We start from the raw sequence: 24,178 nt of genomic DNA on the forward strand, positions 1-24,178 counted from the left end.
TAGAACCTTACTGTCCCATGTCTTCCATCTTAAACTGAACCTTATAAGCATCACCCTCTTTCAACATATATCTCTCTCATCTCAATCTTTATTTATTTATTTCAAATAAGGATCACCAGCAGAGAGAGAGAAGTACTTATGAGAGAAGTCCTCCGCACACCACAGCTACCTCTAACCACCCTCTCCCCCCCAGGTACACCCACGACGCGGGCGCCACGCCCCCCTGCCGGCGCCTGGTGCGCGGCGCGGCGGCGCGCTGGCGCCGGGAGATGGCCAAGGCACTGGATGTGTTAGTCAGGACTCTGCCACAGGAGGCTTGCGATGCTTATCTTACTACTGTTGTTGAACAGGTACGCTAGAAATAAGAGATGTATACGGTCGTGGAATAAGAAATTAAAGCTAAAACTACGGAATGGACAACATTTCATTTTCTTTACCCTATATTTTTATTAGCTATTCGGAAAGTTTATTAAAAATTAGAGGACCCGTATTTTTTTATTTTGAATATACATTAATTTTTGCATGTTATTTTTAACTTTAAAGTTAATTATTTTAAAACCGGAAGTGACATCACATATTAGGCTCAATTTTAATTTTTGTCTTTTGCCTTAGTCTCGAAAAAAGTATAGATGACACTGACAAGTGACATTTAAACTTTGTTTACATGCCAACCAACAAATGGGTCATTTTCAAATGACATTGATATTTTTGATGATACCAAGTACTTATCATGTAAAAAAATAAGTAGGTAAAAGCATTTTTTCAGCTATGTAGGCGGTGGCATGCTCTGGGACATATTATATAGAGGTCATCTTTTAATACGTACTAACCATTTTATATGATAAATAAAAAAAATAGTCAGAAAGTGTCAGAATAGAATTTATGAAAATGACCCAAATAAACAACAACGTCACGATAAAACGTCAACGTCAATCAAAAATGAAAGTGACAGTTATTTTGTTTTTTAAATCTATGGGCTTTGATCATCAAAATGCATCGCACCTGATGCATGACGTCATCAGCACTTTTTTATTATTTTATGAATTTCTCGAAAATAATACATCCAAAAAATACAAAAACATTATTTTTGTGGTCTTTAGAGCTAAATCTCGAAATGGTTTTCGATTTATAGCAGCTATAGTTTTTTGAAATGTTGTCCATTATGGGAATCTTTCAGCCTTACAGCCAACTGGCTGCACTGCGATCACAAATGACTACTACAGAGAAGGCTGACAGCGCAATGTAATCCTGAAATCACAGTAAGTCGTAAGAAGCAGCTCACTAAAAGAAAAAGCGACTTTAATACCATTGCACATTAACGAACGACAATCCTAAGCATCACTTAAAGATTGTTAATGCGTAGATAGTTATACGGTAGTGGAACATAGTCGGCGCCACGCCCCCCTGCCGACGCCTGGTGCGCGGCGCGGCGGCGCGCTGGCGTCGGGAGATGGCCAAGGCACTGGATGTGCTAGTTAGGACTCTGCCGCAAAAAGCCTGCGATGCGTATCTTACTACTGTTGTTGAACAGGTAAGAGATACTAAGATATATGAAGGAAGATACTTATAGGCTTAGAATAAGGAATCACATTCAGAAGTACGGACATCCAGACAGCGCGGCGGGACAAATAAAAAAAACTGTCTAATGGAATCGGCGGCACACTGATGACGTCATGCCGCTCTACCAGCTGCATGGCGAAACTAGTAGTAGAGTGCGCTAGTAGCAATTGGTTAATTCGTAATTAGTGGTACGGTGTAGATGTCAGTACGGTAGTGCAACATAGATGGCGCTAGTAGCCCCTGCCGGCGGCTGGTGCGCGGCGCGGCGGCGCGCTGGCGACGGGAGATGGCCAAGGCACTGGATGTGCTAGTTAGGACCTTACCACAGGAGGCTTGCGATGCTTATCTTACTACTGTTGTTGAGCAGGTAAGAGATAGATATATCAAGGAAGAAACTTACAGGAGAAGAAAATTGGCGGCACACTACTACCCTGGCCCTACCAGCTGCGTGGCGAAACTGTGAAATGACAGTAACCATAGAGTGGGACACAGGTCTGCGCTACTAGATGGCGCTAGCAGCTATTGTTAACGTGTAGGTAGTGGTACGGTAGTGGAACATAGATGGCGCCACGCTGCCGGCACCTGGTGCGCGGCGCGGCGGCGCGCTGGCGCCGGGAGATGGCCAAGGCACTGGATGTGCTGGTTAGGACACTGCCACAGGAAGCGTGTGATGCTTATCTTACTACTGTTGTTGAACAGGTAAGAAATGTATAAATCAAGGAAGATACTTAAAGGTTTTAAATATGAAATTAAAGTTAGGAGTACTTACGGATATTCACGGGGAATTCTCAGCATTACGTGGCTTTACCGACAACTGGCGTGGCGGGACAAATTAATAAAATATGTGTCTAATGGAATTGGTGGCACACTGGCGTCATGACGCTCGCTATTCCGCGCTACCAGCTGCGTGTCGAAACCCTGAAAAGACAGTAACTATACAGTGGGAAACAGCTCTGAGCTACTAGATGGCGCTAGTAGCAATTGTCGACGTGTACATAGTGGTACGGTAGCGGAACACAGATGGCGCTAGTACCCCTGCCGGCGCCTGGTGCGCGGTTCGTTGGCGCGCTGCAAGTTTTTCAACAGGTAGGCCGTTGAATAAAGAATGTAGTAACAGCTCAGGTATAAGGATTTCAAGTTAAAAGTACGAAACTTCATAGGATTCTTGCGGCCTTACCTTTCCGCACAGACGGTTGTACCAGCGCCTTAGTATGTAACGCAACGCACCACTAATAGGCCTCAGCCTTAGGCATCTATATACATAATCACAAGTTACCAGCTTACTTTTTGCCCCTCTTTTGCAAAGATAAACCTTACAACAATTTTTCACACAAACCTTCTTTCCCCCACCAGGAGATCCAGCACACAGTCCTAATGTCCGTCGAAGCGGCGCGGCGCTGCGTGTGGGTCTGCCGAGCGGGGGGCGGGGGCGCGGGCGCGGGGGCGGGCGGGGTCGACGCCCCCGACGCGGCGCACCAGCACGAGCTCACGCGCCGGCTGACGCATCTGCAGCATCAGTTGAAGGTAAGAGTGAGAGGGTTGTGCCTTTAGCGTGATTATAAACCTATGTGTAGGGGCATGGCTTTACATAGTCGAGCAGCGTATGAGGAGTTTGTATGTCTAAATCACGTCGGGGTCACCAATGTCGAGTCTATACATCGGATTGATAAATTAAATAAATGCCGTTAATGAAACGTTATTAAATGAGCTCGGCATGAGCTGGCATGAATTCAAAGGCGTGGCGCAGGACCGTTCAGAGTGGAAATCTCACTTCGAGCTTATGTCCTTAATTAGGGATGCCAGGACCTGATGATCATGATGAAACGTTATTAAAGACCTGGAAGATTCGAAATCGGAAGCTCAAATTATACTTTAGTCGTCTCATTGTCAAACCGAAGCTAACATCCTATAATCATTATCCTTTCAGCAACACCTAACCGAGCGCAACATCATCCGCGCGTCCATCCGCGGCCGCGCGGCTCCCGGTGGCGAGGACGAGTACACGGAGGGCGTCCGACAGGCGCTCGGGGACCGCCTGGACGCGCTGTTGGACGCCCTCGTGGCCGACAGTGAGGTGCCGGCCGGGTATAATGGGATACCTGCCAGGTAAGACGGTCGAGAGAGATGGGAGCGAGGAAATCGACTTATATAGTACTGAAAATTGCATATTATTTATGAAGTTGACCTAGAAATCATGTATCTTAACCAAAATGGCGGCCATCTCGCATTTATGAGCGAATGACAAGAGAGGATTCGGTACGTATTCTTGGCGCAATACACCAATAGCAGCCGAGCGGCGAAGCGCGCACCAATGGCGTCGCGCGGTTTTGACCCATTTCAACTGCACCTTTTAAGATACATGTCATGGAAGTAGAAAAAAAGATCTTTTTTTCTACTTCCATGGATACATGTCATGATTATAATGAATAGTGCTGAGGAATAGCGTAAGTCCTACGTCAATCCGGGGCAGTACACGGAGGGCGTCCGACAGGCGCTCGGAGACCGCCTGGACGCGCTGTTGGACGCCCTCGTGGCCGACAGTGAGGTGCCGGCCTATGGTGGGATACCTGCTAGGTGAGATTGTTGGGCGTATAGAAGTCAATAAGTTAAGGGTTATTGTCGAAGTATGATAAAACATGAGCAATAGGTTTGATAAAATCATTTATGAGTTAGTTAATCGCTTATAAAAGGAGGAATTCGGACTCTTTAAAGCCGCAATACACCTACCAATAGCGGCCGAGCAGCATAGTGCGTACAAATTCTACCCTCACCTCTAACGAGACCTAAAATGTCTTTTGGCTGAGCAGTGGTCAATTTCCGTGAGTAGAACTGTACCCTCAGTCCCTCAGTTCCTCTGTCCCTCAGTCCCTCAATGATGTCCTGAGCTTACTGTGTTTAAGTTAACATCCTAACCTAATAATATATTTGTTTCAGCATATTTGAAGAGCTGAACGAACATCTCACGTTCTGCCAGAAAGCCGCCCAGAGCACGTCCAACCGGGAAATCACCCTCAACGAGCTCAAAGCGTAAGGAAACCTCCATGACATTTTTTAAATAATCTTCATTTCAAACATCGTTGTTATTCTGACAATGAAAATAATTTATGTGTAAGTTTACTTTTAATCTACACGTAAAACTGAAGTTAGAAAATCATTCATTGATTTTAGAAAATCATTGATTGATTTTAGAAAATCATTCATTGATTTTCTATCCGGCAAGTTAGAAAAGCGCCGTTTGTCGGCCGCTTTATTCATGATCACTGGATGCTTCTGGACATGCGGCCCTTTATACAAAATAATTTTGAGCTACTTTTGTTACCGGCAAGCTATTGCCTTATCCATCCTTGACTGTTCACAATTTTACCCCAATATTTATGACACTTTCTTTCTTTTCAGTTACGTAACGGGCGACAGCACGGTGCCGCTGGCGCTGATCGGCGGCGCGGGCTGCGGCAAGGCCACGCTGGTGGCGCGCGCCGCCGCGCTGGCGCCCTCCTGGCAGCACGACCGCGCCGTGCTCATCAGGTAACTAGATAATAGAGTTAGAAATACCCAAGACTACCCATAGAGGGCGTTAAAGTAAAATAGTCAAATGTGGAATCCTTTTATTTCTAATGGAGTTCTACATCATGATTACAGCACAGATAGATAGCATAGCCATCCATAATGATAAGGCCACGTTGGTGGCGCGCGCCGCCGCGCTGGCGCCCTCCTGGCAGCACGACCGCGCCGTGCTCATCAGGTAACTAGATTGTAGAGTTACCGGAGATTACCGGTAGATGGCGTTGAAGTGAGATACGCAGAATGGTGGAATCCAAATAGGTATATACTTAATTCTTCTTTACATTGCGCTTATTCTACTAAGACATTGCCTACACCATCAGGTTACTGCGACGTTGCGGTGTTAGAGTTGGTTTTACAATGATAAGACCATGCTTTTGGCTACGAAGTGTCGGTGGCTACCGACAGATTGCGTTAGATTCCAATATTTTCATCTCATTCGCACTCTTTATGCTAATAATATTTTCCTGGCTGAATTTTGACCATCACTCTTTCTCGTCATCACTTGATTATGGTTTTGTTTCCAGGTTCGTCGGTCTGACATCGCAGTCGAGCAGCTCGCACCTGCTGCTCAAGTCCATCGTGGACCAGTGCCACATCCTGCACACCGGCACCGTGTACCGGGGACGGAATGTAAGTAGTAGTTGTTAAGAAATTTGTGATAGTAATGGTGTTATCGTGATGCGTCAGGTTTATTTATTTATTTATTAAAGATACACCAACATCATACATATTATTACAGTTTTAAAATATACATTGAAAGAAGGTCTTACAATCTAATACAGGTTGTTGAACTGGAGTCCAATTTGAGCCTTTTAGGCATGTGGCAAAATAATCACTATAAACTTTACGTGTTGCCACTACCGAAAATTTTCTGAACTGGTGCGCCATGCAATCGCATTATCATGAATTAAATTTTGTACCTAACCACTATTGCCCTTTCAAGGCGTCACAAAAAGCTGCATTTGGTTTCAAGCTTGTTTCAAATGAAGCCACTGCCTGCCTCACTATAAGACACCAAAGTGACGTCGCGTGACAGTTTCTGCTTGAATGCCGTCGCTGGAGACTGGCGGCCTCATTGTTAATACCTACTCCCCTTCCCCCTCAGGACGTGGCCTCCCTTTCCGCGGCCCTCCCCCGGCTGCTGGAGCGGCTGGGCCGGCGCCGCCCGCTGCTGCTGGCGGTGGTGGGGGCCGACGCGCTGCGCGGGGCCAGGTGGCTGCCCTCGCGCCTGCCCATCAACGTCAAGATGATTGTCACTGTCACTGAGGGTATGTCGTGATACTGTATAAGTGTATGTCCATAGGTTGCTGAGATCCGGCTCCCAGGAACATTTTGTGGGGCGCTGCGCTGGTTATAAAACGCACATAAATATCTATAGGTTGTTGGTTCAGATTCGGCTCGAAGGACCATTATGTGGGGAGACGGTAACAAAACCCACAAAAATATTAAATTAACTGGATTTTATTCAAGTTATAAGTTTACTATGTGTCCTGACAGGGCGTACGATATCGTAATGAAACCCACATAAATATTGTATGAACTGTATACAGGATGTCCAAAAAGCCTTTGGCTTGTGATTGGCAGAATGTACGCCAATACGAACCCTGGTCCAATATAACCCAATAACAAACAACTCCTCTGTCCTCCACAGAAGCGGACGAGCCGTCCAGCTCGGCCATCATGGCGGTGCTGTCGTCCGAGGACGGGCCCAAAGTCGTGCGCGCGCCGCCCGTCGGCCCCGACGAGGCTAAGGTAACATAACTCATAAAGTCTGTATTTTAATCTCAGATACTAACACCCAAATTAGTAGACCGCATTGTAAATTTACAATCTGGTTAAAATTGACTTTGAAACACACGAGTTTCGACTCTTTATTTTAGTCAAAAAGTTGAAGTTAACACAACGTCAATTTTAAACCTATTTTAAAGAGTCAAAATGCTCTATGAATTTTGGGGGTAAATTTACAGATTCTGAACGGTTAATCAACAGTCGATTGTCCCGCGATTTAAGTGCCATATCGTTCTATTGGCGGGAAAATCGACTGTAAATGAACCGTTCAGAATCTATCAGTTTAGTATCTTAGATTTAAAAAAAAAAAACAGACTTTATTGATATACTAATATAATTAAGACCATGATTTTGTGAAAAGAAGAGCTACGCATAAATGTGCTGTGTGAAAACCGGCGTTGTGACTCTGGGCCCTGACTACGCGACGGGAAAATTACTCTACACCCACCACAACCCTTACAACCTATGGGTTGTGATGAGTGCGGAGTCGTTTTCTGATTCTTCTTCTTCAAGTGCTGTCTGCTAGCGGAAGTTGGAGGCCGCCGCACGGAACAACTCTAGCCAGATTCTCCCACCAGAACCAGCTGGCGAAGATTTTGCAGCCATGATTTCTTTGACCGCCCGGCTGCCGCTACACGCGGTGGAACGCGAATTAAACGAGTTTATCGACGTCGATAACGAACCCGTGAAGCGGCCGCAGGCTTCCTAGGAGGAAGATGCGGACTTGTATTTTTATAGTTCGCAATAAAAATATGATGTAAATATTCTACTTAGCGTGTTGTGACATTATTCTTGGGCCGTTTTTAACAGCATGCGGATTTAATCACGCACGCGTTCATACAAGTATTCATTATAACGCGTGGAATATGCACGCGAGACGCGGGAAAACGGTGCGCAATCCGCGTCCCTGATCAAATCCGCATGCTATTAAAAAATACCTTTCTCTTGTATACGCGTTAAGGCGATAAGTCCGCCTTTGTGTGTATAGACTGTCAACTGTTATGATCTGTACCTATTTTGTATGTTTCTATGTGTATGCAATAAAGTGTTCAAATATAACTACATTTACAATTTTCTTACATGTTTATATTATTTTAATAAACATATTCTGTTAATCCCAAGGCGGTGCTGATGACATGCGCCGCTACATTCAGCAAGAGCGGTGCGGCCCCGCCGCCCGCCGCCGCCGAGGCAGCTGTTCAGAAGTGCACCCAACCGCTCTATGCTAAGGTGGGTTTTACTTTGTACATGGATGACTGAAAGGTTCTGCTGTTGGTACTCTGATAAGATCTGATGAAGGACCCCGGTTTTGGATAGTTTTATTAGTTTTCAGGTCTTGAATATTTTCTAAGGATGGCAACAGACCTGTACATTGTAGCTAAACATTACAGTGGCAAAAAGTACTAGACCTATATACCCTGCTACATGATATCATGGAACTTTAATACAAACTAAACTCAGTAACAATAAAGATCTCGCTTTTGGAGTCATGAAATCGAAATAACGGACGGGTCATAAACAATTCCTACTTAATTTAAAAATAAACCGTTAACAACATACATATAGAAGAAAAGCGAACCTCCTCTTTTTTTCAAGTCGCTAAAAACTAACCTCTAACCCCCACAGATCCTAGCGTGGCAGATCTCGCTCTCCGCAGAAACCTTCACAGAGCAGTCGGAGCCGGAGACGGCGGCGGAGCTGGTGGTCTGTTCCGACCTGGAGGGGCAGCTCGCGCAGCTCCTCGCCGCCACCGAGCACGCGCTCGGCGCCGACAAGGTACATCACGACCCATCACGTCCCCACTGCTGGGGCAAGGTTCTGCTTCCAAGGAAGGGTTTTAGGAATTGTCCACCACCTAGTGCGGGTTGGCACAAGCTTGCTTGTGTTGGGGTAGGACCCCTAGGCCTCTTCCAAAGAGTGCCACAACATTCTGTCCTCGGTCTTACGAGCCTTGCCACTACCTGTCGTAGGTCGATGGTCTAGCGAACTAGACTTTTCCTGCCATAAAATATTAAAAAACGGTAACAACATAAACCAAGTTTTTTTTGCAAATTCATCACCATTCATGGCTCATAAAAGTGTTTTTTATCGCTAACCTGAATGCAATGAATTGTCGCGTCCACGCGTGCCAGTTGCCGGTAAGAAGAAGCATCGCAAATGAGAGGCACTTGCGTATAAAACACAATTACTCTAAAACTCATGTATCCCTCCCCAGGTGAAGGAGTGTCTGTCGCTGCTGACGGCGTCGCGGCGCGGGCTGGACGACACCGAAATATTGGATCTCTTGGCGCACAATGAGCTGTTCAGAAGCGAGGAGACTTACCGTGAGTGCTGAATGTTTATGTAGCTTTTCAACTGTTATATTATGTCCAGCGGAACTTGGTCAGTCAGCGCTGACGCTATTCTGAATGCCTAATCCTAAAACCGCGGTGATAAACCCTGAACCAGCTCTAGTGTATGTCATTGAAACGCTAAGAAGAAGAAGTCTACGTAATTTATTTATAGGTATACAATTATTTGTAAATGGTGAAGGGAAGTCGAAGACCGCAAATTGTCTTGACCTTTTTCTAAAATAAAATGTAAATAAAATTTCCGCTAGAGGCGCCACTGTGTAATCTTCAAAAATTATATTTGACTCTAGTATTTTTAATCAAATATTTGGCAAAGTCAAGGTAGGTTGAACGAGCCTAATACATAATATGTCTCTATACATACTCACCTATTCACCCCCTCTCCCCCCTCAGTCCCGTGGGCGCCGGCGTCCCTGTTCTGGCCGCAACTGGCGGCGCTGCTGCTGCCGTGGCTGCGCTGGGACGGCCGCGGCGCCGCGCGCTGGCGGGACGCGGCCCTGCAGGGGGTCGCCAGGGACAGGTATATACACTGTTGTGTTACATATATACCATTGACTTATATGTGGGAGTACTCAACATTTCGTAATAGTAGGAAACACGTGCGCCTAGAAAAACAATTTAGCAACGCAAACAAGCTGCAGGTGCAAACTACTACTCCCCGGTATAAAAGTGATCGCTCGAACTGTCGACGGATCAGAAGTTGTCCGACTGCGGACACGGCAACAAGGGTGCTCTGAATCGTCTCGTCAGGTGATATCTTTCCAATGTCTATTTTGATGTACCTAATTGTAATTTATGATTCAATATATTATTTTATTACCGCAACCCCCCTTCTTTTTCATTACGCTCCCACATCAGAAGCGGGATTAAAGGTGTTATGTAACACTGACTCATCTTGCCCACAATGACTAGGGTGCACACACGTGTGACTGACTTGACATGTGGACATGTGTGTGGCCATGTGTGGACATGTGTGGACATATGTGTGGTCATGTGTGGACATGTGTGGACATGTGTGGACATGTGTGGACATGTGTGGACATATGTGGACATGTGTGGACATATGTGGACATGTGTGGACATATGTGTGGTCATGTGTGGACATATGGTGTGATCATTTATGGTCATATGAGAACATGTTTGATCATATGTGGACATATGTGGAAGTGTGTAGAGATGTCTGAAAGTGTTTCGACACACGTGTGACAGGTGACAAAACATGTGAACTTGGCGACAGAGATTCAACTTGTTTTAGTTGACGTGTACAAATGCTAATTAGGTATTTCAAGGTCATCTCCATCTGAAGTTAATATTTATTTATTTGCACTGGGAAAAACGTAATAAGAACAGTTAAGATTATTTTCTGAGATGATAAAACACCAAAGGGCATCAGCTTAGAAACTGGTTGAAATTATCGAACGGAATACTGTGTGTATGTTGTTCTCAGGTGACACAAACGAGTGTATCGAGTAAAAGCGACACATAATGGAGGTAAAGACAACTCTTCATGATGGCTGTTATCTTTCGAAATAATATGGCGTGGCGGCGCGGTATGACAACCTACGAAGACCGACCTACAAAGAAGCCTCCAAGAGTTTCGCAAGTATCGTTTCATGATATTACTTGGCCCCAGTTTAAAGAGCTGTTTTATTCAAGATTTAAAGAAAGAAAGAAGATTTATTTGTGTGGAAGCTACAGCAGCAGCAAACCTAAGGAGAATAAATGCCTATGTAGCTAAACTAGTCGATATCATTCCCTTAATGAACAGATGGAATAATCAGTTTGGAACGTTGGTCAAAGCCAGGCGGTGGAACACAAGAGTTCAGGGCAAATACAGTTGGATCATAGTTGGTTTATGTCCACTCCTCCTTCTATTTTGTGTTCACATTCCATGATCAGCAGTAGTTGCGGTAGTCGAAAGCTGGAGGATTACTCGACTTCAGTCGTGTTGATTTGAAATCCATAAGTTGTTCATGGATGGGATGCTCTGTGCTGTCTTTAATTTTATTAAGTCCCCTTTATAGTTGACCCTGTCCTCTTATGTGAGGTGGTGCAATCAGATTCATAGAGAATGATTCATGAGAGATGTAGAGTTTTTGGTCAGAATAGGCCGAGCTACTAAGAAAATACTGTGCTGCTTCTTTGCTAGTTACAGATGAAGTTATCACATGAGGACGTGTGATGTGACCCGTCTGAGAAGGTTGTGCCGGCGGCGGTAGCAGCGCTGACTGGGCGGAGAGAAAGCGGAGAGCGACATGTGAAGGTCATAGGTCGCTGTGAGGAGTCATAGGTCGAGCCATTGGAATGCAAGGTTGTATTGTTTTGATTAATGGTCAACGGTACAATGTTGACATTTTAAACCTGAATTAGTTGCAAATACGCTAACGTCGGGTTTGCGATGACCGTGTTGACCAATATTCATCATGAAACAGGATCATGATTGAAAACTTATTAAATTTGTAGCAATTTGTGGTCTAATTGATTGAAATGGTAAATGTTAAGTAACACTCAGTACAGTGTGATGATTCCGCTTAAGATTTAACTAGTAAAGATACTAAACTCAGCTGTTTCCCATTTGTTATCTTAAAATTATAGAAAAGAAAGAAGTTATGTTTGTTTCACCCTGACACAAAAAAATACATTGCTAAAAAAAGCTATTGACAAAAATAAAATAAATGATATTTTATGATTTATTGGAATAGGTAAAACAGACAGAGCAAAAGGAGATTCCTATTTTAAAGCTATATTTCAAGTGGTCGAGTTTCTATGAGATTAAAAAGTTTTAATTTAAAGAAGGGAAATACGATCGTAGAAATACCATAATGAAGCCAGTAGTAGGTCATGTACCAGATTCGATGTAATTAATTACGTTGGTGATCAGAAACATTAAGGGCATTGTTGAAACTTGAGTAATATTCTATGAGCCATTTGGTAGATTGACTAAACCAGTAGATAGTACGTTATCGTAGCCCATATTAGTGGTCGGTTACCCAGTGATGGGTACTGATCGGTGCGGGTGCGGAGCGTGTGGCGCTGGTGGAAGTCGTACTGAGCGAGTAGAGAGATATGAGCGATGAAAATCGCAGCAGATACGGTGGTAGATGGATGATTACTCAAGTCACTCAAGTTGGTCAATACCATCGAGAGATATTATAGTTTTTGTTGATGAGAGCAATGGTACATGGCTTTACTTGCATTTTAGTCTCGGTGATATTATTTTGTCACGTTCAGTAATCAGTAAAGTAATGGATTAATTATGAGATAGTTCAGTAATACGAGTACCTTACAGAAAAGGTAGAATTTAAAAGAATGACCCATAACAAATGATGGTCAGGATACTCAGGATATTGCAGAGTCGGACAAAAACTATTGTTGAACGCTGTCTTCGTTGAAGCGTTAACCTTGAAGGAATCTAATAAGAACCCAAGTAGTGGAAGTTTGAGAAACGATTAATCTTGTTTTGACAGACCCAATGCCAAAGGATATGGTTTTAGTAAACCAAAATAGGTAGGTATTCGAGGGATTAATAAACTCGACAGCAAGTTTTAGGGTCCATGTATCATCACATCATATTAAATGAGTTATGGGTATCCAATGATACGATAATTTAAGATTAGTATCCTTAGATATAGGATTTGAACTAACACGTACTTACAAGTGATTAAATCATACTGGATTGTGTTTGGCGTGTCAATCATATTGTCTGGCCAACAGTATTATTGATATGTTGAACAAAACACTCCGTTTGATTTGTAGTTGCCATGTGATTTGGCATAACCATGTGATTTGGTTGTTGTATAAAGCCATGTGATTTGGCATAACCATATGATTTGGTTGTTGTATTAAGCCATGTGATTTGGCATAACCATGTGATTTGGTTGTTGTACTAAGCCATATGATTTGGCAAACCATGTGATTTGGTTGTTGTATAAAGCCATGAGATTTGGCGTAACCATGTAATTTGATTGTTGTATGAAGCCATGAGATTTGGCGTAACCATGTGAGTTGGTTGTTGTATAAAGCCATGAGATTTGGCGCAACCATGTGATTTGGTTGTTGTATTAAGCCATGAGATTTGGCGTAACCATGTGATTTGGTTTTGTTTTAAGCCATGAGATTTGGCATAACCATGTGAGTTGGTTGTAGCGTATTGCCATGGGATTTGGCAGAGCCATGTGATTTAGTTGTTCTGTAACGCCTTGGTTACTGTATGACGCCATGAGAATTGGCATGACCATGTGATTTGGTTGTTTACTGACGCCATGTGAGTTGGCGTGACTATGTGACTTACTTGTTGACTGACGCCATGTTATTTGGCATGACTATGTGATTTTGTTCATGACTGAAGCCATGTGAATTGGCATAACTATATGATTTAGTAGTAAATTTACGTTGACGCCATGTGAATTGGCATTACCTACATTACATTAATAGGTTTAAGTTTTACTCATACAAAAATGTATTCTGAATAAGTATAATAATTTTATTATTACGTGATTGGATTGTTACTTGTTGCCATGTTGGCACAGCTATGTAAATTTGTCATAAGTGATATACTTGTGAATTGGCATTACCTACATTACATTAATAGGTTTAAGTTTTACGCATACAAAAGTGTATTCTGAATAAGTTATAATAATTTTATTATTACGTGATTGGATTGTTACTTCTCACTATGTTGGCATAGCAATGTGAACTTGTCATAAGTGATATTGTTAAGTGCTATGAGTTTAATTTTACGTAAGTATTGTAATTAGATTTACGATAAAGTAATTTGATTGATTGATACAGAAGTAATGCTGTTGTTACATTAGCGAATAGCACTAGAGATAAATGCAACATTCATTTACTGTACTGAAACAAAATATTTTCATATTATCTCTTCTATCAAGGTTGTTTAGTAGGGATTACTTTGTTAGTAAGTTGAGCTATTGCTTTAAGCAGTAAAACTTCCTTTTTGTACTGTCTTCTTTGAATTTATAAGTTGTTTTGTTTCTTTTGTATTACTTCCTTTTGGTGCAAATGAAGTGTATTGTATTGTATAGTAAACAGTTCATATAATGTAAGACTATTTTCTAAAGAGCCATGTTGGCTCATTGTCAGGATGGTCGTGTGGGAGTACTCAACATTTCGTAATAGTAGGAAACACGTGCGCCTAGAAAAACAATTTAGCAACGCAAACAAGCTGCAGGTGCAAACTACTACTCCCCGGTATAAAAGTGATCGCTCGAACTGTCGACGGATCAGAAGTTGTCCGACTGCGGACACGGCAACAAGGGTGCTCTGAATCGTCTCGTCAGGTGATATCTTTCCAATGTCTATTTTGATGTACCTAATTGTAATTTATGATTCAATATATTATTTTATTACCGCAACCCCCCTTCTTTTTCATTACGCTCCCACATATATACTACTAGTATAGGGACCGCGTCCCTCTTCTGGCCGCAACTAGCCGCGCTGCTGCTGCGGTGGCATATAAATAAATAAATATGTACCTCACGACCATCCGACCCCGAACTAGGCAGAGCCTGTGATATCAGTGTCGGCAATCTTATATACCTACACAAATACATAGATAGATACATATTAAATGACAACCAGACACAAGGCACGCGTAGTACAGCGCGTGTTCCCGCGTACCGTATAAAAACTCACACTCCCCATACTGTTAGATGGTCCAACGACAACGTCAAGGTGGCGATAAATGGCATACGCCGAGTTGCTGTAAGGAACTTAAATCGAATGTCGTCATGTACTGTCAGAGTAAGGCATTGAAGTTTGACATTAGGTTTAAGTTCTTTTCTGCAACTAGCGTTAGAGCAGCACAGGACTGGAGTACTTATAACGAGGCCTATACCCAACAGTAAGCTATAGTAAGTTGATGATGATGATGATGATGATGAATATTGCCTACATTTATTAGGGTAAAAGCGTTGGTTGGGTATCTTCACATGCATTTGAAAAGATTATTTTTTCATGATTAATCACTATTACCAAACGTTAATTTTTTAAAGTTTTTCTTTCGAAAAATTAATAAAACATGATTAAGTAACTAATGATGTAACTACCACTACTTCACAGGTACCTCCCAGACAACAGCCTGGAGGTTCGGCACACGCTCGTCGACTATTTTATGGTGAGTGTGGTTTAGAATCACTACCTACTTTTATATTTTGACATATTTCACACTGAAGAAAATTTTATTTTTGAAAACCTTGCTTTAAAAGCAATGTTATACGATTCTGTAATCATCAGTGAGTAATACCGTCCCCGCTGTTAGAAAAATAGACTATAAATCGATTTATATGAAATCAGTAGTGAGTAAGACATAAGGTAAAACCATAATAATATGTGACTCAAAATCATTACAATTTTCCAGGGTAAATGGCATGAAGAGAACGATCCTAAGATGGCAGGCCGTCTTATATCACAGGAAAACAAGTTCTCGGAAGAATAGTAAGTTATTACAATTTTCTTTACATTGCACATGGTGTCCTGAATGACCCTCTGAGTCATCTCTCTTTGGCTTACTATATAAACCACTTTCAAGTAAAATTTTAAACATCTTATTTGACATTCATCATAACGCACTTTCTCTCCATAGCTACAACACAAGAAAACTCGATGAGCTGCCATACCAAGAGTACCACATCTACAAATCTGACCCGAAGACCTTCGCGACCCGCCCCTACTTCGTGAACCACACGTGGATACGAGACAAGATCGCCGCCACCGACTGCACACACTTCCTAGCAGACATCGCACTGATAAAACTGGACCCTTTACCCGAACACATTCTTGTACTAAAAGACTTCCTCGAAACCCATTCATACGCGCTAGACTACGACCATAGACAATTCTACGGCCTGCTAAGAATAACTCTAGAGAAACGCATCAAAGAAGGATTAGAACTGAAATCGAGTATTACCAAACAATGGTTAGAAGTGGCTAAAAACCCGCCGATTCCAACTTTAGTAGCGGTTAATGAGGACTTCGCGAAGTTGATTGAGGTAAAAGAGAAGAGAGAGTTGTCTATGGTGGAAGGGTTTGACAGTAAGCACTATGACTTGATAGTGAGGCTGGAGAAATGTGGGAAGTATGTGGCGACTGTTTCTACGGAGAGAGAGGATATCGGCGTGTGGGATACGACTACGTAAGTATAAGTTGCAAAGTTATACTTATTTTTAACTTGTGTAGTCTGTTTGGTTGGATGTTTACTAAAACTACCCTCGGGTAGACTAACACTACACACTAGCTAAATACGATTTATTTTTTATTTATGTTATTTTATTTTATTGTATTTGGAAAACTTACAGCTATCTTAACTAGTTTACATTTATATGATGCATCTAATAGCCATTTAATAGTTTTCGCATAAAATAACCAGTTTGTAAATTAAAATGCAAAGAAATTACTACGTACGTAAACTACCTTCCACGGTTCCACCTTTCTTGTTCTCCCTGTCTGGTTTGTTTACAAATACATAAAGCATAAAGATATCTTTCTAAATTACTCGATATATGACCACGTACAACAAAGAAAAAGAAAATGTTGCAATAGTTGGAATCCTACCTACCAATTCACTTCCCTATTATTAACCGTCGTTTTCCGGTCTCTCGACAGATGCCGGCGCGTGCGCACGCTGACGGGGGTCACTCACCCCATCAACCTGGTGCCCATCGACCAGTATAGATGCGTGGTGCTGTGTCGACGGGAACTAAGGGTCTATGACCTGGACAAGGTAAATAAATATATGAACCATCATCTTGCCAATATTATTTTACTGCTGATATTTCCTCTCTCACGGTAGGGGTAATAATACTCTGCCCTCGACCTTCCTTATGCAACTTATACTTGTTTATGTCCAGCGGACTGGATGGCGTCTCATGCTACGTTTGCCCTCACAGGAATATTAATTTAAAAGGCCGAGCGGATAACATCTTCAACAGCTTGGAGTGATATAAATTAATGTTGTAAAGTTATCTCTTCGTGGTTGATTGAAAAACGTTCGCCTTTGCTTACTACACATCTAATGTAACTTCTTTTCTGTATTACCATAAAGGCCATGCTATAGGGACTCACTACTAACCCAGATCACTACAGATCCTTGTCACGGGCAAAGGCAAGCATATTATATTTCAGACCGTAAATAACAAAATTGAAATTTAATATTTTTAACCCCAGGGCGAATTCGTGGTGGCGCTCAAGGGCGTGATGAACCAGAAGATGCCGTACTACGGGCTGCACGACGCACAGCACCTGGTGGCGCTGTCCCGGAACCGGATGTACGTCAACCTGATGAATATTGAGACTGGTGAGTGCAGATGGAACCTTTATTTTATCACTTAGCACGTTTAAGCGCTATTATCTTCTTTGGGAGATAATAAAAAGACCCACAGCACCAGGTGTGGCTGTCGTGAAACCGGATGTATGTACGTTTTTATCGCGCTCGCCTCAAGAGTTAGCGCGACGGAGATGGGTTTATTGCTGCTTTTAAACTACACATCAACCGAAAGTGAGTACAGATGAATAAATATTTTATCACACAGCACGTTTAAGCGCTGTTGTCATGTACTTCTTTGGGAGATAAATACGACCCTCAGTACCAAGTGGTACTAAGTAGAAGATCTGGTGGCGCTGTCCCGGAACCGGATGTACGTCAACCTGATGAATATTGAGACTGGTGAGTGAGATGAGGATTTGAAAATTCATTTTATCACTTAGCATGTTTAAGCGCTTATGACTTGTACTTGAGTAATCATATGAAAATGCTTGTCATCACACAGCACGTTCAAGCGCGCGTGGCTTGAACTTCTTTGTAGGCAAATATAAATAAATATCTTCCCTGACCGATGATTTTTCATAATTTTATACCAAAAGCGTCATGCCGTCGTACTTATTATAGAAGTATTCAACTTTGATATAAATAAAAACTTGCCCATTTGCAAACACGGTTGTCATATAAGAAGGGCGAGTCTCTGTCTCTCTGGCAGAATGGTCCAGTCCTTACCCAAAAGCTTGATCCGATGCTAGCGCCATCTATAAGTACTTACATACGTTGTCACGTTTTATTATCTTGTTTAAAATACCCCTTTTTTGTTTTTCAGGCGACTGCGTGACGACGTTCAAGGCGGGTGAAGACAGGTTTCTCAATTCCCTGCTGGTTTCAGGGGATGGAAGGTAAGTCAACATTATCAACATCATTGTATCAGCCACTCATACATGTTTAAATATTTTAAGCTGAAAGCGCAAACACGCACTCTACTTTACTTTAACAAAATTGAGTGATTTCGGATAGAATGTACGCATTATATCATCATCATCATCCCATGTCGATCATCCAATACTGGACATAAGAAACGTCACCACATGACTTCAGCACATCCGTCCACTATCGCCTCCTGGTTTAAGGTTGGCTGGCCAGGCTGTACGCAAATTAAACCGAAACATACCCTCATGAGTTGTTGTTCATTGATATAATGGTTCATAGTAATAATCTATAAATGTCGTGTTTTCTATTTTAAAAAAACATTATGACTTAATCTTTCGCTTCCCAGGATTCTGGTGTGCGGCGACGAGACGCAGAAGCCGTTCCCGCTGCTGGTGTGGTCGCTGACCTCGCGCAAGCTGCTGTACGACCTGCGCATCCCGCACCACGACTTCATCACCTCCAAGGCCGCTATTACTTACGAAGGTAAGGATGTAGCGCTCAAAAGGGTTTGGAAATGTACTGTGTGTGCCTAAATTTTGAGTTACCGTTTTCTACTCGAACTGTGATCAAAACTCGACGGCAGCCGTAAGCCGCGCTACGCGTAGCGAAAAAAGGGGCGCCCATTGTACCAGTATTGATAAGTTGATAAGCGCCCATTGTATAAGTAATAAACTATTAATTACTGTTACCTATGGTACAATGGGCGCTCCTTCTTTCGCTGTCGCTTTAAATGTGCAATCCCGTGTAGCGCGGCTGCCGTAATAGTTTGGCGCGGCTGCGTGCACTGTTTTTACCGCTAGATGGCGCCTCTACCACGTCCTACAAATTCGAGTTTAGTATTCACTCCTCGCTCGGTGTAGAAGCGCTCACTCGGGGCTGCCCCCTCGGAGCTGCTGCACGACAACAAAACAAAATGTTCTGTGTGCTCCGTAAATTTTGAGTAGTACTGTTACCTACGGTACAATCGGGGCTCCTTTTTTGGCTGTCGCTTTAAAAGTGCAAAAACCGTGTATCTAATCTCCTACTTTCTCCGTCCACAGGTTCCTACGTATGCGTAGTAAGCCGCGAGCTCGACGAACCCAGCCCAAACTTCATAGTCGTGTACGACTTACAATCCGGCACTCTGTTCAAGAAGTGGAAGCCGGGCTGCGACACCGTGGCGCTGGCCATCAGCTCCAGAGACACTTGTGTATTGAGCGGATTAGCTGATGCCAGGATACTGGTGTGGGATCTTGTTACTGGTGAGTTTTGAAGCAATGGTAAAAAAGAAGCTATCGTTTCTTGCTTCTTCAATAGTGAATATGACGTAAAATGCGTTTTTGAGCGCATCAGGCCTTTCTGCTAGTAGTTTTAGGACCCTTGATGCTGTAACACGGAATTTACTGTTAAATTGTGACATAACCTGTCATTTCGAAGCGAGGAAGGTTAGTATGTCTTCTTTCACCCTAAGAACAATGGTCTACATCACGTCTACATATAATACAGCATAGGTAAGTGTGTGACGGGATTCGACCCCGCATCTCAGTCATACTTACAATCCGGCACTCTGTTCAAGAAGTGGAAGCCGGGCTGCGACACCGTGGCGCTGGCCATCAGCTCCAGAGACACTTGTGTGTTGAGTGGACTGGCGGATGCCAGGATACTGGTGTGGGATCTTGTCACTGGTAAGTGGACCCTAGATACTGGAAAACGGGTTTCACTGCTGTCTCCATTGCGCTGATTGTGGCATAACTCGGTATAAGCTGTCATTTTCTAAGCGAGTTTTACCTAAAACTTTTGTAATTTCTTGCTTTACGTGCAGTAGATTTAAAGAGATAGCAGGAAGATTAGGATGCCTTCGTTCACTCCAAGAACGATGGTATAGTACACTGCATAGGTAAGTATGTCACTTGTACGATGTTGAATTACGAGTATGGCCAGTGACATCATCACAACCTATGACGTCTCCACTGCTGGGACTCGGGTCTCCTTTCAATGAAGGAAGGGCTTTAGGCCTAGTCCACCACACTGGTCTAGTGCGGGTTGGTGGACAGTGACATGATTTATACTGACTGAACTTAATTCAATCAACATTCTCTCCTCCTTCCAGGCAACTGCCGCCTGACGTTGCGCGGGCACGTGGCGCCGCCGTCGCTGCTGCGGCTGGCGCGCGGCGGCGGCGTGCTGCTGTCCGCCGACCACGCCGCCGGCGACACCTCCGTGCGCCTGTGGGACCTGCACACCGGTGAGTCATGCTGCCAACCCTGTAGCACAGCGGTGAGTCATGCTGCCCCCCCTGTAGCACACCGGTGAGTCATGCTGCCCCCCCTGTAGCACACCGGTGAGTCATGCTGCCCCCCCTGTAGCCGTCACACGACTAGGCCGGCCTGGAGACGGCTGTGAGGATAGAATACAAAATTCTGAAAAAAAAAGCGCGTTGTTGGCGAAAAATTCGAAAATTTTTGGTTGATCCGCTCCTTCATTATTCAACATGAGCTTCGGCAACCTTCGTATACCCTAAATTAGTTACCTACATGACTTCATCATCATCGTTTAAAATATGGTAGCAAAAATTTGACGACTAATATTAACAAACAACCTATCTCTCCGCAGGCCAACTAATAGCAGTCTACACGCCTCCCGAGCGCATCACCTCATGCGAGGTCCTCTGCGGGGGCTCCCTCATCCCCCTGGCTCTGGAGAACCACAAGGACCTCATCACCTTGCGTCTAGAAGGGCCACTCCCAGAGTCTGTCACCAGCGGGCAGGAGACTGATGAACCCTACTACGGGGCTAAGGAAAATGATGGCAAGACGTTTGACTTGAAGGAGAGCGAACAGAATTGCTGATGTTTCTGCTGCTGGATGGGAAGTGAGGATACTAGGAAGGAAACGGTTGAGAAGGTTATGAGAAAGCGGCATACTGTCAGGTTTGCAGATGAAGTTTGAGTGACTTGAGGTGTTTTGAGTTTGTGGTGGTTGTTGTGAAGAGTTTTAAAGGAATTTGTCAGTTAGTATTCATTGAGTAAAGGCGGCCTCACAACGTGGGGTGAAGGTAGCATAAACTGTATCCCAAATTGGCTGTCGGTACAGTCAGCGAAAGAGAAAAGTATTAAGCGTCAATGACTTGCACCAGGTATTTAAACGAAATTAAATATATGGCTGGCTCAGATCAAGAGAGCAATAGATTTAATTTCGCATAAATGTTTGGTGCAAGTCACCCTTCATGTAAATCTGGTTCCGTAAAGCTTTATAGCTATACACTTTTGTACCTTGTCTGACTCGAAACAGCCTATTAATGTTTGACCAAACATTGGTGGTTTGTTAATTAAATAAGATACAAAAGTGTATAGTTACTTCTGAAGTTGACCATACTTTAATGATGGACAGAAAAAGTTGCCCTTAAGCATCGAAGTAGAAAAAAAAGGCGAAAGGAAGCTCGCTAACTAAAAACTGAAGCACCCTAGTGACGAGCCGACACACACACACATTCATGTCACCGCCATTGTTGTGGCAATTTTTTTAGTTAGCGAGATACCTTCCGCCTTTTTTTCAACTTCGATGGCCTTAAGTATATTTAATCGAATTTGTAAAGGCACAAATCCTAAACGCCAGTCATACCACCTTTGTATGGTTGTTTTATGTAACTATCAGAATGTAAGGCTGGAAGGAAATTATGGCTCTCTCGACATCTTGTCGAGACATCTCGAGTTTTACATACAATATTTATATTATGAAGAAGCGAACTTCGACATCATGTCAACACTCGACATATCACGAGGGCTACATACAATATTTCACTAAATTTTCGAGATGTGTCGTGTGCTAGGGAATGTCAAGAGAGCAAAAATTTCCCCCCGTCTTTAAAAAATATTAATAACACGTACTTAGGTACGTAAAAACAGGTACCTTCTTACCTACCTACCGTGTAGAAAGTGGCCGATGAGATGAAAAAATAAGGAAAAGAAAACATTAATGTTTTTGATCTATTACGCTTATTAATTACAGATTTAATAAATATTAATTAAAATATGATATTTAGTGAATTCGATATGGATAAAGTTGATGTCTAGATGTAAGTTTTGACGATGGTGTATGTAGTTGTTAAACGTTTTGAGGTTTTCGATGTATCTTTATGTGTTTTGTGCACAAATGGTGGACATCTGGAAGTATTCATATAGTAACTAAAACTGTTAAAAAATATGTTGATCACGTCGTGAACAAATCAAAGCCTGTATTAACGCTGAATCAATGGATATAACGCCCGCAAATAAAGAAACAATTTAATAATGGTCTCCATTGTATACAGGGTGTTGCAAAAAGGGTATACTAAGCCGAAAGGGACCTGACGACCGAATGGCGTAGTGGTTAGTGACCCTGACTACTGAGCCGAAGGTCCCGGGTTCGATTCCCGGCTGGGGCAGATATTTGTTTAAACGCAGATATTTCTTCTCGGGTCTTGGATGTGCCCGTAAAATGGCAATAGGCCCGCCCCCTATTACATTGGGACTAACATAACACTCTGGCGAAAAGTGGGTGCAGCAATGCATCTCTGCCTACCCCGCAAGAGAGTACATTAGTACAAGGCATGAGTGTGTGTTTTTTTAAGCCGAAAGGGGGTGACTCAGGGGGTCATTCTAAACAACTTTTGTTCTAAGAGATTTGGAAATTCGCGAAAAAAATATTATCTTTTTTCTTTTTCATCCCTTACTATACCATTTTTGGAACACCCTGTAAAAGTTGGAGTAGGACGGATTATCATCGCCGAATGATAATTACGATAATTTGTATCGTGTACGTCCATCATTAGTGCCCATCCATTCTATTATTGTTTCTTTTCGGGCGTTACACTTAATTCTCAAGACACACAATAATCCATTATAGTAATTAATATGTATGTACATTATGTATCCCAGTCTGCTTAGCTGTGCGTGTATGTTTCACAGAGAACAATGCAATAAACGCCAAATATAACCCCCTTAATCATAGAAAAGTTACAAGACGTTTTAACTAATAAACTGTTTGTCCCTCTCCGACAAAGAACAATTTGTTCATTGACAGGGAGGGACAAAACAGTTTATTAGTTAAAACGTTCTGTACGTTCTGTAACTTCTCTATGAATAAGGGGGCTAGTTTCTAATATTGTTTATGCCGGGGGAGGCTTGTTAGTGTATTTATTTACCTATATCATTATAAAATGTAACTGCATTCGAGGTTTGCCATTTAGCCTAGTCGGACGCCCTACGACCCTATTATGGGCCACCAGCCTAGTGCAATGGTCTACGGTTCTAGTGGGACGCCCTAAAGGTGTAAGGATGACTTCGTTTTGCATTAAAAAAAATCATATACCTACGCTTATAACTTTCATATCATTTATGTAGCAGAATGTACTTAAGTTAAATTAGATCATCAGTAAACATACATTTTGAATTTAAAGTGCAAAAGTATATTTCATGAAGAAAATTATCTACTCTTGCACTTCTCAACATTACACATATTTTAACAACCCTACCCTATATAAATATGATACTGCTAAGGTACATTAGGTTAAGATTGTAAGATGTGTGACAAACCCAAAGATAGATGTGTGGTATACTAACTGAGCCTCCTTTTAACAAATGTATAATCTTAGAACATTCTACGTAATTTTATTGGTTTTCTAAAACAATTCGGTAGGTATATCCTTTTATAATTGCTGACATATGTGTAGTTATTACGTGATTTAC

General features: G+C 42.7%; 1 protein-coding gene across 1 annotated transcript in view; it reads left to right on the forward strand.

Annotated features, from left to right (window-relative positions):
* Positions 1 to 22,735, forward strand: part of LOC105388764 — a 41,668-nt gene extending 18,933 nt beyond the window's left edge. Inside the window, exons 6-27 of the mRNA XM_048628157.1 lie at positions 194 to 350; positions 2,914 to 3,084; positions 3,488 to 3,666; positions 4,495 to 4,587; positions 4,957 to 5,085; positions 5,649 to 5,754; positions 6,230 to 6,392; positions 6,776 to 6,876; positions 8,035 to 8,142; positions 8,539 to 8,688; positions 9,128 to 9,236; positions 9,657 to 9,783; positions 15,345 to 15,399; positions 15,643 to 15,719; positions 15,868 to 16,416; positions 16,887 to 17,004; positions 17,448 to 17,577; positions 18,371 to 18,443; positions 18,821 to 18,957; positions 19,515 to 19,715; positions 20,564 to 20,698; positions 21,067 to 22,735. Coding sequence (XP_048484114.1) covers positions 194 to 350; positions 2,914 to 3,084; positions 3,488 to 3,666; positions 4,495 to 4,587; positions 4,957 to 5,085; positions 5,649 to 5,754; positions 6,230 to 6,392; positions 6,776 to 6,876; positions 8,035 to 8,142; positions 8,539 to 8,688; positions 9,128 to 9,236; positions 9,657 to 9,783; positions 15,345 to 15,399; positions 15,643 to 15,719; positions 15,868 to 16,416; positions 16,887 to 17,004; positions 17,448 to 17,577; positions 18,371 to 18,443; positions 18,821 to 18,957; positions 19,515 to 19,715; positions 20,564 to 20,698; positions 21,067 to 21,302 — 3,304 coding nt within the window. The 3' untranslated portion in view covers positions 21,303 to 22,735. The remainder of the gene's footprint in view (positions 1 to 193; positions 351 to 2,913; positions 3,085 to 3,487; positions 3,667 to 4,494; positions 4,588 to 4,956; positions 5,086 to 5,648; positions 5,755 to 6,229; positions 6,393 to 6,775; positions 6,877 to 8,034; positions 8,143 to 8,538; positions 8,689 to 9,127; positions 9,237 to 9,656; positions 9,784 to 15,344; positions 15,400 to 15,642; positions 15,720 to 15,867; positions 16,417 to 16,886; positions 17,005 to 17,447; positions 17,578 to 18,370; positions 18,444 to 18,820; positions 18,958 to 19,514; positions 19,716 to 20,563; positions 20,699 to 21,066) is intronic.
* Positions 22,736 to 24,178: the final 1,443 nt, after the last annotated feature.

This window comes from Plutella xylostella, chromosome 20, assembly GCF_932276165.1.
Source record: "Plutella xylostella chromosome 20, ilPluXylo3.1, whole genome shotgun sequence".
Taxonomy (NCBI): domain Eukaryota; kingdom Metazoa; phylum Arthropoda; class Insecta; order Lepidoptera; family Plutellidae; genus Plutella; species Plutella xylostella.